Below are 15,098 nucleotides of genomic sequence, written 5' to 3'. Positions count from 1 at the left end.
TATCTCCCTGTCTAGCTGATTTCAGGGAGACAGAGGGTTCTAATCCCAGCTAATCATTAACAACACAAAGAATGAGGGATTGGACAGGCAGGGCTGTGTTAGCAGGTTTAGGCAAAAAGGGAAAGATCTGTGTTTGGCCTTGTGAACAAGGGAGACATGAGAAAGAGTCAAAAGCTGTCTAACTCAAAAATATTGACTATAAAATAAAAAACTAATAAACGCATGGGGGGACTAAAGCATTTGCAAGATTCCTTTCACACATAAAATTCACTGACTCGGGCTGCCTGAGTGGCTCAGTGGGTTAAGCCTCTGCCTTCAGCTCAGGTCATGATCTCAGGGTCCTGGGATAGAACCCAGCGTCGGGCTCTCTGCTCAGCAAGGAGCCTGCTTCCTCCTCCCTCTCTCTGCCTGCCTCTCTTGTCTACTTATAATCTCTGTCTGTCAAATAAATAAATCTTAAAAAAAAATTCACTGACTCAAGCCATTGGAAGTCTGAAGAAACACATTATTGTGGCATTCATCTAAGCTTCTCTTTTTCCTATAAACCACATTCCTTCTTTTCCTTTTCCTTTCCGCTTTGATTTATCCCAATGGGTTTAGTATATTTTAGTTTCAAGTGAAAGAAACCAAACTGAAACTAGCTTAGTGAAAATAGAAATATAATGATTAAAAAACAAAACAAAACAAAGACAAAACCCAGGTAAGTCCAGGGAAAGAGCTGGTCTTCACCACACCCAATTATGGGCCAGGGTTTAAAATGCACAAAGACCACATCTTGTATTTCTTTTTCCTCTGTTTTAAACTGAAGACTATAACATCAATTCTTTTTTTTTTTTTTTAAGATTTTATTTGTTTATTTGACAGAGAGAGAGAGATTTTATTTATTTATTTATTTATTAGGCAGAGAGAGAGGAGGAAGCAGTGTCCCTGCTGAGCAGAGAGCCCAATGCGGGGCTTGATCCCAGCACCCTGGGATCACAACCTGAGCCGAAGGCAGAGGCTTTACCCCTCTGAGCCACCCAGGGGCCCCTATAACATCAGTTCTTAATTGAGTATCCAGTTTGCTAGCTTGCCCACCAGATTTTGGACTTGCCAGCTTCCAGCCAATTCCTTAAAATAAATCTCACTTTTTCTCTCTTTAGATGAATTGATGGATGGATAAATGATACAGATTATATATCTATGCCTATCTTTATCTCTGTATATTCTATTGGTACTGTTTCTCTGGAGAATCCTAATACAGGTATGAATAAGTAATGTGCCAAAATAACTTTTGTCTAACTCAGGGATATTAAATATAAAATAAAAAATTAATAAATGCATGGTGGGACTAAATCATTTGCAAGAGTTCTTTCATGTATAAAATTCACTGACTCAAGCCATTGGAAGTCTGAAGAAACACATTATTGTGGCATTCCTCTGTTTCTGTTTTTCCTATAAACTACATACTTTCTTATCCTTTTCCTTTCCGATTTGATTTATCCCACTGGGTTTAGTATATTTTAGTTTCAAGTGAAAGAAACTAGACTGAAACTAGCTTAGTGAAAAAGGAAATATAATGATTAAAGAAAAAAAAAAAAACCAGGTAAGTCCAGGGAAAGAGCTGGCCTTCGCCACGCCCAGTTATGGTCCAGGAATTAAAATGCACAAAGACCACATCTTGTATTTCTTTTTGCTCTGTTGTAAGAGATCACTCTAATAGCTAGTGATTCTGGACCACAGAGTGCAAATCTTCGCCAATAGCACAAGCAAAAATCCGGGGCTTGGCTGAGGAGCCTGGCTTGAGTCCAGGTTCCTGAGGCCTGGGGCAAAGGCCAGTTGATTGGCTGGCCTACCGGGTGGAACCGTGCAGTTCCTGAAGAAATAAGAGAGGAGGTCTGCTTATAGGAAGGAAGACGAAGGGTGGGCAGCTCAAAACCTTGCTTTCTAAACTGTTGTTTGTTCAGAATTCTTTGGCAGATGAGGATCATTTCAAGTTGGGAACTGCTGAGGAAGAGCTAGGAAAAGGGTAGGGCTGCATTCTGAATGGATCCAAGGAAAGAACTAGTCCAATTTCCTCTCTGGAGGTGGGAAACTCCCTTCCTTCGCTATTCTGATTTTAATATTCTCAGGACAGACTGAGGATTGGTTGGCAGATGAATTAGTTAGTATTCTTTGGTTATGGGGAAATGAAATTCAATTGTTAAGGCTCAATAACCTCGACAAAGCCTTAGTTAAAATGAAAAGAAACAATAGCTCCCAATGGTGTTTAATAAGAAGTCTAGAAATACCTTGAGGAGTGGTGAAAATGGTCTTTGGACAGCAAGTACAAAATATGAAAACCTATGAGTTCATAATCACCCTGCCCCCACTTCAGAAAAGAAACCCAGTTGGTTGACTTGAGATCAACTATTCATTGTTCTCAAGATCAATTAATGAAAGGTAAAGGAAAAAAATCAAATATGTATCCTGTCATTCCTAACTGCCTTACTATTTTCAGGATAACCTGATAGAAGGAAAGCTCTTCTTCATAAAATAATTCCAGCTAATAAATGCAGAAAAGAATATTAGAATTATAACATTACCATTTTGGAAGCCCTAATAAAATACTACATCCAGAAAATGATCATCAATGTCTGTTAAATCCATTAGGTAAAATGTTAATGGGAAACTTTTTTTAAAGAGATGGATCACGCTGGAGGCATCTAAACTCGTAATTTTTTTTTTTAAGATTTTATTTATTTATTTATTAGAGAGAGAGAGGGAGAGAGAGAGAGAGAGCACGAGCACAGGCAGACAGAGGCAGAGGGAGAGGCAGGCTCCCTGCTAAGCAAGGAGCCCGATGTGGGACTCGATCCCAGGACGCTGGGATCATGACGTGAGCCGAAGGCAGCTGCTTAACCAACTGAGCCACCCAGGCGTCCCTAAACTTGTAATTTTAACAACACTAAAAGTGGGATATGCAGACACTATGTTCCTCCTGGTGTGTTGCAATAGGAAGTACACAGTCCTGTGTATGAATTATTCTTGCCAGAAAAATTGAACCTGAATCTAATCAGGAATCTAGATCTAAATACTAGTTTTTATGAAATGTAGGAAATACAGGAACAAGGTAAAATGAAGTGAAAACACAAAGATGCAATTGTGGCATTCATCTTTGTGGACCATGTTTGGATCCTATTTGAGCAGATAAACTCTTTGAGAGTGAGCAAGGGAGAGCGGAGAGCGATGCATTATGTAGAAAACCACAAGAATATTTGTTCTAAAGGACAAATAAGAACTGTTTCTTAAATAGATCCTTTTGTTTGTTTGTTTGTTTGTTTTTTAAAGGCGGGAATTGGCAAAGATGTGTAGCAAAGGGAACCCTTGTTCACTGTTTGTCAGAATGTAAATGGGCGCAGCCACTCTGGAAACAGTATGGCAGTCCGACAAAAAATTAAAAATAAGATTACTAAATGAGGCAACAATGACACTTGGAGTATATATCCAAAAAACTTGAAAGAGGGATCTTGAAAAAATATGTACACACTCTTGTTCATAGCAACATTACTCACAATAGGCAAAAGTTGGGAACAACCTAAGTGTCCAGTGGGAGATGGATAGACAAACAAAATGTGGCCTATCCATACACTAGACTATTACTCAGCCTTAAAAAGGAAGCATGTTCTGACACTTGCTACAACATGGATGAATCTTGAGAACCTTGAGTTGTTGTTTAATGGGAATAGAGTTCTGGAGATTGGTTGCACAACAACATGAATGTACTCAGCACTACTGAACCATACACTTAAATGGTAATGGTAATGTGTATTTTTTAAAAGATTTTATTTATTTATTTGACAGAGAGGTAGAGAGAGAGAGAGATCACAAGTAGGCAGAGAGGCAGGCAGAGAGAGAAAGGGAGAAGCACGCTTGCCACTGAGCAGAGAGCCAGACATGGGGCTCAATCCCAGGACCCTGAGATCAGGACCTGAGCTGAAAGCAGAGGCTTAACCCACGGAGCCACCCAGGCACCCTGTAATGTATATTTTACCACAATTATGAAAAAGGCAGAAGGTAATTGTTACTGATTCTGAGAGAATCAAGGGCCATATCAACCAAATGCTACATGTGGACCATGTTTGGATCCTGATTTGCGCAGATAAACACTTTGAGAGTGAGCAAGGGAGAGTGAGGCATTATGCAGAAAACCACAGCTCGGCTCAGTTTGGGGGGAGGCAGGCTTGACTTTGTCATCTGACACACATTGACTGCAGTCTTGACTTTGCCACTTACCAACAATGTAGCATTGAGCAAATTACTTGTTTTCTGTTTTTAATTTTTTAAGTTCTGTAATTACTTGCTGAATCTGGGCAATGAACTTAATATTTACTATTATTAAACACTGACTATGCTCAACAATGTGGACATAAACATAAGTTAAAAAAGCATGGTCTCTTCTGATGCTGGAGAATTGGTCAATGTAAGAGAATAAAGAACCCCTCAAATAAGCCTATGAATATGTGGGAATTTGTCCTATTTCATTGATTCTAAGACAATTTTTTTCACATTTCACTTCAACTTGTATGAACTGCATGAACTTATATGAAATATATTTTCTTATTCAAGATAATCTAAACTTGAGGTTTCTATTACTTATAATATAAAGCACACTAATGGTAAACTTTTCTTTCTTTCTTTTTTTTTTAAAGATTTTATTTATTTATTTGACACAGAGAGAGATATCACAAGTAGGCAGAGAGGCAGGCAGAGAGAGGGGGAAACAGGCTCCCTGCTGAGCAGAGAGCCTGATACAGGGCTCCATCCCAAGACTCTGGGATCATGACCTGAGCCAAAGGCAGAGGGTTTAACCCACTGAGCCACCCAGGTGCCCCTAATGGTAAACTTTTCAACCAAGTTTTTTTTTTTTTTTTAAAGATTTCATTTATTTATTTATTTAACAGAGAGAAATCACAAGTAGATGGAGAGGCAGACAGAGAGAGACAGAGGGAAGCAGGCTCCCCGCTGAGCAGAGAGCCCGATGCGGGACTCGATCCCAGCACCCTGAGATCATGACCCGAGCTGAAGGCAGTGGCTTAAACCACTGAGCCACCCAGGCGCCCCTCAACCAAGTTTTTTCTTAAGTAACCCAGAGTTGGTTTCTGTGCCATGGAACCAAGACCATTGATTCAACCATAAAAATGACCTTTAACCCAGTATTGCTGATGGTTATCATTTTGGTGAATTTTGTTGAGTATTTTTAATATCTTGTGTTTTTCTGTGAATTTCTCCCCTGAACAAAATTGAAAAACTTGTTGTTGTTCTAACTACCTAACAATTTTTGAATAATTATTCCTACTTTCAAACCTCACAACAACCCTATGAAGTAGGGATGAGTTTTATTCCAGTTCTTCAGGTGAAAAAACTTGATGTTATTTTGTATCCTTATTTGTAAACATTTTCCTATACAAAAATTTTTTTTTTTTAAGATTTTATTTATTTGACAGAGATCACAAGTAGGCAGAGAGGCAAGTAGAGAGAGAGAAGAAGGGAAGCAGGCTCCCTGCTGAGCGGAGAGCCCAATATGGGGCTCGAACCTAGGACCCTAAGATCATGACCTGAGCCAAAGGCAGAGGCTTTAATCCACTGAGCCACCCAGGCACCCCCCAACTTTTTGTAAACATGAGTTTCAGTGAGTTGATAATATTATTTTATAAATGTACCATTAATTTATCAATCCCTTCCATTGAACTTTTATGTCATTTCCAAGTTTTTGCTATTATAAATAGTATAATAAATAAATAGTATAATAAACATTCTTGCACATGATTCTTATTTTTTTTAAAAGATTTTATTTATTTGAGAGAGAGAATGAGTGACAGAGGGGAGGGGTGGGAGGAGAGGGAAAAGCAGACTCCCTGCTGAGCAGGGAGCATCATGTGAGCTCAATTCCAGGACCCTGAGATTATTACGACCTGAGACAAAGTCAGTTGCTTAACCAACTGAGCCACCTAGGCACCCCCAGCATGTGATTCTTTATCCATGTATCTATTTATCCACAAAATAAATCAAGATATTCACAGACACATTGAAAACTATGGGGGTTTGAAGCCCAGGTGCTGAGTCTAGTTCCCTGAAGGGGGTTGTTGGGGCCACTCTCCTCCCCTTATGTGCCCACTGCCTCTGTAAGGGTTGGAGGCAAAACAAATACTGAATCTTAATTGGGCTTTTAACTTTTATCATAGAAGTGAAAATTCTCTTTGGATTTCTTCCAGTTAGGAAAAAGTAATGTAGGTCTTTCAACCAAGAGGCAGAGTGTGAACTTTGAAAAGCAGGCGATACTTGTAATTCAGTTAATAACTAAGGAGTTTCCCCCCCATCTTCATTTCTAAGTTTCATGAGAGAAGAGATGCTTTTTGAAAGTTACTTAAAAAAAAAAAAAGAGGGGTGCCTGGCTGGATCCGAGGGTTAAGCCTCTGCCTTGGCTCTGGTCATGAGCTCAGGGTCCTGGAATCCAGCCCCTCATTGGGCATTCTGCTCAGCAGGGAGTGGGAATCCCCCTCCTCTCTCCCTGCTGCTCTGCCTACTTGTGATCTCTCTCTGTCAAATAAATAAATAAAATCTTTTTTTTTTTTTAAGGAAAAAAAAATCTCTTGGAAGAAAATGCTTGGATGGTACTATTAAAAATGGAAGGCATTAAGGCATTTCAAACTAAATTGGAAAAGTTAAACACAGAATTACCATATAATCTGGCAATCCCATTCCTAAATCTGTAGCAAAAGAACTGAAAGCAGATACTAAACAAATACTCGTACATGAAAATTCCTAACAGCATCATTCACATTAGTCAAAAAGTGGAAACGGCCTCCATGTCCATCAAATGATGAATTCATAAATAACACATGGTATGCCCACACAAGGGGATATTATTCAGCATAAAAAGGAATGCAATTACTGATATATGCTACAACATGGATGGACGAAGAAAAACCCTGTTTAGCAAAAGAAGCCAGACACAAAAGGTCACAAACAGTATGACTGGGTGAATCCAAAATGCCCCAAATAGGTAAATGGATACAGAGAAAGCAGACTGGTGGTTGCCAGGGTCTGTGGAAGAGGGCAAGGGGAGTGACTGCTCACCGACAAGGGAATTTCCTTTCGGGGTGGGCAAAATATTTTGGAAGCAGAGGTGATGGTTGCATAACTTTGTGGATGCCTAATATACACCTTAAAACGGTTTGATGTATGTTATACGAACTTTACTTCAATATAAAGAAATGGAATTGGCAGCTAAATACTGAAACAACGTGAGTCTTTCTCACATTCATTTTGCACACCGGTTAGTTACTCTGGTTCAGCCTTCTGAGAGGTCCGGGAGAGCTGGCTCCGTAGCCACGCCGGGAGCGGGCCTCCGTCCATGGGGCGGGGCTCGTGGGGCGGGGCTTGCCGGGACGGGCCTGGTCGGGGGCGGGGTCTGGGGCGCGGCAGAGCGCCCGGCCAGGAGGGGGCGCGTCCCGGACTGGCTTCGCCGGTTGCCCGGAGAACCCGCGACAACAAAAGGCCGGAGCGGCGGTGGGGGCGGCGGCGGCCTGGAGGAGCGAAGCTGGGTAGTCCTGCGCTGTGCTCGCCGCCGGAGACCGGGGCTTTCTCGAGCTGGTCAGTGAATGGAGGGCCGGCCTGGCGGGGCCGGGTGCGGTGTGGCGCCCGCGCTCCGGCTCGCTGTTGAGGGGAGGGGGCGCCTCCTAGGGGTGAGGGGTTCGGGGGCCGCTGCGAGATGGCTCGCGGGTGGAGGGCGGTTGGGGCGCCTGCAAAGCCGAGGACGGCGCCGGAGGGGGCTGGGGTCGGTGCTGGGAACTCCGCCGAACGGCCGGGGGGAAGTGGGGTCCCCCTGGAGGTAGAAGGGCCGGGGAATTAGGGACGCGCGGGAACGCCAGACGGAACCCCACTAAGTCAGATCCTGTTTCTGGCGCTGGTGCTTGCAGCTGCGGGAGCCGAAGGGGATGGGAAGGCCCATCCTCGTGGGCGTTTCGTTTTGTCGCCCGGCGGATGTTGAAACTTGGGTGCAACTCGAGCGCTGTAGGAGTCTCAAAGCCTCCTCCCTCAGAGGCAGGTTTCGTTGAGAAAGAACAGTGCCCAAGTTCTTTATTTGAAACACCTTTTAAATAACACCCTCGCTCCCTCCAAGTTTGCAGATCTTTGTTTTTCTACTTTACTTTCTCTATTCTCTTAGTTATTATGCATTTGGGACCTTTTCTGAGATACTTGGGATTCATTGTTCATTTGCTGGGATGTTTCTTACGGAAATATTAGCAAACCAAAATATTTAGACAACCACTACTTCTGAAAAACCACGGGCACTGGATGGCAACAGTATTTGGAGACACTTCTTTTTAGTCAGTGACATGGCGTCAGTGATCAAAGATTCTCTTGCCTTTCTCTGATTTCAAAACTCCATGGAGTATGCCTAAATATCACTAGCCAATCAGATTTCACCTTTCATTACATCTATTAGTGACATGATACATATGGTTCTGATGACTGCAATTGATCAGAATCTAAACTTTAAGTGCTGATTTAAGTACTGAATTTTTTAATACTTAAATTCTTGGATATTAATCTTTGGCAAGCCATAGATTTAGGGCCCTTATTTATTAAAATAAAGAGATAGAATTTCTTTTGTGCTTGTAGCAAAACTTTCCCATTGTAAAAACCTAGACAGTGAAAATATCCCAATTACACTGCACCTTTTATTAGCAGTTTTTTTGGAAATACTTAGGTTTGGCTTAACACAGACCATGACTTCTGTTTTAATGTGATGGTATAAATTTTAAAAAAGTCTATATAATAAAAACTTCAAATGTAGATATTTAGAGACATTTGGAAGAAACATCTCATACAGCATCCTTATGGTTTATTTGGAAAGTTTTCCAGTACCAAGTAATCATGGAGTCCTTTAGGATCCAAGAAAAGATATATTGTACATATGAGTATTTTTTCACAACTGATTTTAACTAGAATGGTTAAAAACTGCCAAGGTAGGTACATCTTTTTATTGTGGCCATTAAATATAGCATGTTGACTCTCTTTTGGGGTTTTGCAGCCCAAGGGAGCTGATATTTTTTTACTCTCAGTGGGCTTTTAGTAGAGTGATGTATTTGTTATTGTGATCCTTTTCAGACTATCCACTCACAGAATTATAATGCACAGTACTGCTGCAGAGTTTTTTAAAGGCTAGTGAATATTAAATATGTCTTTATTAACATTTCCATAGCAAGTAGAGCTGAAGATGTCATTTTAGTCTATTAATAGTCTACTAGGTTAATAGTCTGCTACTAGTTAATAGTCTACTACTAGTAGTCTACTAGGTTACTTAATGAGAGTTGTTGGGTCAAATGATAAGTATGTTTTAACTTTCTGAGGAACTGCCAGACTCTTTTCCAAAGTTGAGTGCATCATTTTATGTTTCCCTCTGGAGTATGTGAAGGTTCCTTCCATATTCTGTATGTTCTCACTGACACTTGTTTTTGTCATTTAAAAAAAAATTATTTTTGGCGGTGCCTGGGTGGCTCAGAGGGTTAAAGCCTCTGCCTTCAGCTCAGGTCATGGTTCCAGGATCCTGGGATCAAATCCCACATCAGGCTCTCTGCTCAACAGGAGCCTGCTTCTTCCTCTCCCTCTGCCTGCCATTTCCTCTGTTTGTGCTCTCTCTCTGTCAAATAAATAAATAAAATCCTTTTAAAAATTAATTATTTGGGGCCCCTGGGTGGCTCAGTGGGTTAAGCCGCTGCCTTCAGCTCAGGTCATGATCTCAGGGACCTGGGATCAAGCCCCGCATCGGGCTCTCTGCTCAGCGGGGAGCCTGCTTCCCTCTCTCTCTCTGTTTGCCTCTCTGTCTACTTGTGATCTCTCTCTGTCAAATAAATAAATAAAATATTTTTTAAAAATTTATTTATTTATTTATTTGAAAGAGTGTGGGAGAGGGAGAGCACAAGCATGAGGGAGGAACAGAGGGAGAGGGAGAAGCAGGCTCCCTGCTGAGCAGGGAGGCCTATGAGGGGCTGGATCCTGGGACTCCAGGATTGTGACCTAAACTGAACGCAGATGCCCAAGCAGTTGAGCCACCCAGGTGCCCCTCACCAACATGTATTTTGATCTGTTCAAAAATTTTTTGATACATTAATATCCATTTTTTAAAATATTGAAGTGCATTAGACATAACACCGTTCTGTTAGTTTCTGGTGTACAGACAAGTGTATGTGGTATACTATGCTCACCACAATGCAGCTATCATCTGTCACCATTCAGTGCTATTACAATACCATTGACTCTATGCTATAATTTTTATCCCTTGACTCATTCATTTCATAACTGGAAGGCTGTACTCCCACTCTCCTTCACCCATCTTGCCCATTTCTCCAACCTGCTACCGTCTGGCCACCATCAGATCTCTGTATTTATGTGTCTGATTCTGCTTTTTATTAGTTTGTTTTGTTTTGTAGATTCCACATATAAGGGAAGTTATATGGGGCACACCTGGCTGGCTCAGTCCATTGAGTATATAATCCTTAGTCTCATATGTGAGATTTGAGCCCCACATTGGGTGCAGAGATTACTTAAAAATAAATACATAAATAAATATTAAACAGAAAGGAAAAAATTATATGGTATTTGTCTCTCTCTGTCTGACTTGTTTCACTTAGCATAATACCCTCTAGGTCCATCCATGTTTTGCAAATGGCAAGATTTCATTCATTTTTATGGCTGAGTAATATTCCATTGCATATATATATATACACCACATCTTCTTTATCCATTCACTTATTGATGGATGCTTGGGTTGCCTCCATATCTAGGCTCTTGTAAATAATGATAGTAAACATAGTGGTACATACATCTTTTTGAATTAGTGTTTTTGTATTCGTTGGTAAAATACCCAGTAGTACAATTAGAGAATCATAGGTTAGTTCTGTTTTTAATGTTTTGAGGAAGCTCCATACCGTTTTCCAGAGTGGCTGCACTAGTTCACATTCCCACCGATCATGGTTGAGGGTTCCTTTTTTTCCATTCTTGCAAACACTTGTTATTTCTTGTCTTTTTTTTTTTTATAATTTTTAAAAATTTTTTATAAACATATAATGTATTATTAGCCCCAGGGGTACAGGTCTGTGAATCGCCAGGTTTACACACTTCACAGCACTCACCATAGCACATACCCTCCCCAGTGTCCATAACCCTACCCCCCTTCTCCCAACCCCCCTCCCCCCAGCAACCCTCAGTTTGTTTTGTGAGATTAAGAGTCTCTTATGGTTTGTCTTCCTCCTGATCCCATCTTGTGTCATTTATTCTTTTCCTACCCCCCAAATCCCCCAAATTGCAACTCCATTTCCTCATATCAGGGAGAGCATATGATAGTTGTCTTTCTCTGATTGACTTATGTCACTAAGCATGATACCCTCTAGTTCCATCCACATCGTCACAAATGGCAAGATTTCCTTTCTTTTGATGGCTGCATAGTATTCCATTCTGTATATATACCACATCTTCTTTATCCATCCATCTGTTGATGGACATCTAGGTTCTTTCCATAGTTTGGCTATTGTGGACATTGCTGCTATAAACATTTGGGTGCATGTGCCCCTTCAGATCACTATGTTTGTATCTTTAGGGTAAATACCCATTGGTGCAATTGCTGGGTCATAGGGTAGCTCTATTTTCAACTTTTTGAGGAACCTCCATGCTGTTTTCCAGAGGCTGCACCAGCTTGCATTCCCACCAACATTGTAGGAGGGTTCCCCTTTCTCCACATCCTTGCCAACATCTGTCATTTCCTGACTTGTTAATTTTAGCCATTCTGACTGGTGTGTGGTTTTGATTTGTATTTCCCTGATGCCGAGTGATGTGGAGCACTTTTTCATGTGTCTGTTGGCCATCTGGATGTCTTCTTTGCTATTTCTTGTCTTTTTGATTCTAGCCATTCTGACAGGTGTGAAGTGATACCTCATTGTAGGTTTGATTCTATTTCCCTGCTGGCTGATGATGTTGAGTATCTTTGACTGTGCTTATTAGCCATTTTTCATATCTTTGAGGAACAAAACTTTTAAATTTGATTAAATCCATTTCATCTGTTCATCTTTGTAAAGCTTATTGCTTTTGCTTTTGGTGTTTTACTTGAGAAACCATTGCCAAACCCAAGGTTATCAAGAGTTACCCCTATATTTTCTTCTAAGAATATTATGAGTTTTAGCTCTTATGGTTAGGCGAACGATTTTGAATCAACTTTTGTATATGATGTGAAGCAGGAGTCCAATTTCATTCTTATGCATGTGGATATCCAGTTGTGTTAACCATTTGTTGAAGAGTCTGTTCTTTCCCCATTGAATTGTCTTGGCACTCTTGTCAAGAATCATTTGCCCATAAATATATGAGGATTTATTGGGACACCTGGGTGGTTTATTTGGTTAAGCATCTGCTTTCGGCTCAGGTCACAGTCCTGCATCGGGCTTCTTGCTTGACAGGGAGTCTGCTTCTCCCTCTGCCTGCCACTCCCCCTGCTTGTAATCTCTCCTTTTCTCTCTCTCTCTGACAAATAAATAAAATCTTTCAAAAAAGTATGAGGATTTATTTCTGGATTCTCAGTTCTTTTCCATTGATCTTTAAGTTTGTCTTATACCAGTACCACACTGTCTTGATTTCTGTTGTTTAGTTTTGGAACTGGGGAAGTGTGTCCTCTGACTTTGTTCTTTTTCAATATTATTTTAGCTCTTCTGTGTCCCTTGAATTTCCACACAAATTTTAGGATCAGTCAATAAATAAAATCTTTAAAAAAAAGAATTTTAAGATCAGCTTGTCAATTTCTGCGAAGAATTCAGCTGGGATTTTGATAGGGGTTGCATTGAATCTGTAAATAAATTTGGGGAATATCATGATCTTTTTTTATGATTTTTTAAAAAAAGATTTTATTTATTTGACAGAGATCACAAGTAGGCAGAAAGACAGGCAGAGAGAGAGGGAAACAGACTCCCCGCTGAGCAGAGAGCCCGATGGAGGGCTCTATCCACAGGGCCCTGACATCATGATCTGAGCCAAAGGCAGAGGCTTAACCCACTGAGCCACCCAGGTGCCCCATGGAATATTGTGATCTTAACAGTGTTAAGTCTTTCAACCCATAAACATGAGGTGTTTCTCCATGTATTTAGATCTTTACTTTCTTTAACAATATTTTATAGTCTTCAGAGTATGTTTTATATGTCTTTTATTTAATTTCTTTCTAAGTATTTTATCCTTTCTGATGCTACTATAATGGAATTGTTTTCTTAATTTATTTTACAGGTTCATTGTAAGTATTGACACCAATTTAATTTTTTTAAAGATTTTATTTATTTGTGACAGAGAGAGATAGTGAGAGGGAATACAAACACTGGGGAGCCGAAGAGGGAGAAGCAGACTCCCGGCTGAGCAGGGAGCCCATGTGGGACTCAGTCCCAGGACACTGGGGTCATGATCTGAACTGAAGGCAGATGCTCAACGATTGAGCCACCCAGGCGCCCTGACACCAATTTAATTTTTTTTTTAACCAATTTAATTTTTAATGTATTAATTCTACCAGCGATTTTCAGAAACGAGTGCAACATAAGTAGGAGTGGAAAAGCCATTTTTCGGTTAGTTTTGATTATTTTTGAAAAGAAATTATTTAAAGTTATATTATAGAAACTCTTAAAACTATTTTCCTGGATTTATTTCTAATATTTGTGGCAAAGAGATATAGCTGTAAAATCTAATAAAGGGTTTGCTTTCAACGCAAGTGTACAGTTACTCAGTAATTTCCTTGCCTTAATTTTTTTTTTTAAAGATTTTATTTATTTATTTGTCAGAGAGAGAGAGCAAGAGCAAGCACAGGCAGAGTGGCAGGCAGAGTCAGAGGGAGAAGCAGGCTCCCTGCGGAGCAAGGAGCCCGATGTGGGACTCGATCCCAGGACGCTGGGATCATGACCTGAGCCGAAGGCAGCTGCTTAACCAACTGAGCCACCCAGGCGTCCCGTTGCCTTAATTTTTTTAAGTCCCTGGTTATTCAATATTTAGATTAGTGAACTGGGAAACATATTACTGCTACAGAAAGAATGGCATGATGGAATCCCATGCTTCATCATTTACCAACTCATGGACCTTACCCTTTAGACTGTTTTGCAGCAAATCCAGACATTTCATTATCATTTCATCTGTGAATTATAGGTATATTTTTGTTAAGACATGTTTACTTGTTTTAATTACCTCATATTGGAATAAAACGTGCTTTAATTGACTTTGTTTTGGAAGATGGTTAGTTTATTAGGATAGAGAAGTCCATAATTGAATTTTGTTTTTATTTTGATACACAGGAGTCCAGATCTTACATAAAATGGATAATTCTCACAGTAGATACTGAATATTAAGTAGAAAGTTATTTAGTAAAATCTAAGCTGCTATGGAAGAAATACCAGTAAAAGTTGCTGTAAGAATCCGACCTCTGCTGTGCAAAGAAGTTCTTCATAATCATCAAGCTTGTGTGAGAGTTATTCCAAACACCCAGCAAATTATCATTGGGAGAGATAGAGTCTTTACTTTTGATTTTGTTTTTGGCAAAAATTCCACTCAAGATGAAGTTTATAATACATGTATAAAGCCACTAGTATTGTCTCTCATTGAGGGCTATAATGCAACTGTTTTTGCCTACGGACAAACTGGATCTGGGAAGACCTACACCATTGGAGGAGGCCATGTTGGTAAGATTCTCATATTCTTTGACTTTTGTTTGAGATGCTGGAACAAACCTAAAATATGACTATTTGAAACATAGAAGGTGCTCAGCATATTAATTGAATGAAATAATATATAATCCTATATTATATCCTGTATATATCCTGTATAATCTTTGAATCAAGTATAAGATCATCATCTTTGAAAGATGTATTTTTAAATGTTGAAGTTTCATTCAACAATTTAATTTGTGATTATATTTGATTAAGGAAACAAGTTTAATACAGTGTTTGTTGTTCAGCCCTTTGCCATTTTCCCCCCAGTTTTATTGAGATACAGTTGACGTGCGACTTTGTATTAGTCCAAGGTGTACATATAATGATTTGGTATACGTAGATATTACAAAA

At 40.0% G+C, this 15,098-nt stretch overlaps 1 protein-coding gene across 2 annotated transcripts in view; it reads left to right on the top strand.

Moving 5' to 3' along the window:
• The first annotated feature begins 7,477 nt into the window (after positions 1 to 7,477).
• The window catches only part of KIF27 (kinesin family member 27), a 95,808-nt gene continuing 88,187 nt past the window's right edge, over positions 7,478 to 15,098 (top strand). For both annotated transcript variants that reach the window (XM_045086068.1, XM_045086067.1), the window contains exons 1-2: positions 7,478 to 7,614; positions 14,334 to 14,717. In XM_045086068.1, coding sequence (XP_044942003.1) covers positions 14,420 to 14,717 — 298 coding nt within the window. In that variant the 5' untranslated portion in view covers positions 7,478 to 7,614; positions 14,334 to 14,419. The remainder of the gene's footprint in view (positions 7,615 to 14,333; positions 14,718 to 15,098) is intronic.

The sequence above is a fragment of the Mustela putorius genome, unplaced genomic scaffold, assembly GCF_011764305.1.
Source record: "Mustela putorius furo isolate JIRA1106 unplaced genomic scaffold, ASM1176430v1.1 tig00000876_pilon_pilon_pilon, whole genome shotgun sequence".
In the NCBI taxonomy this organism is placed as follows: domain Eukaryota; kingdom Metazoa; phylum Chordata; class Mammalia; order Carnivora; family Mustelidae; genus Mustela; species Mustela putorius.
This window is presented reverse-complemented; position numbering and strand designations above follow the sequence as displayed.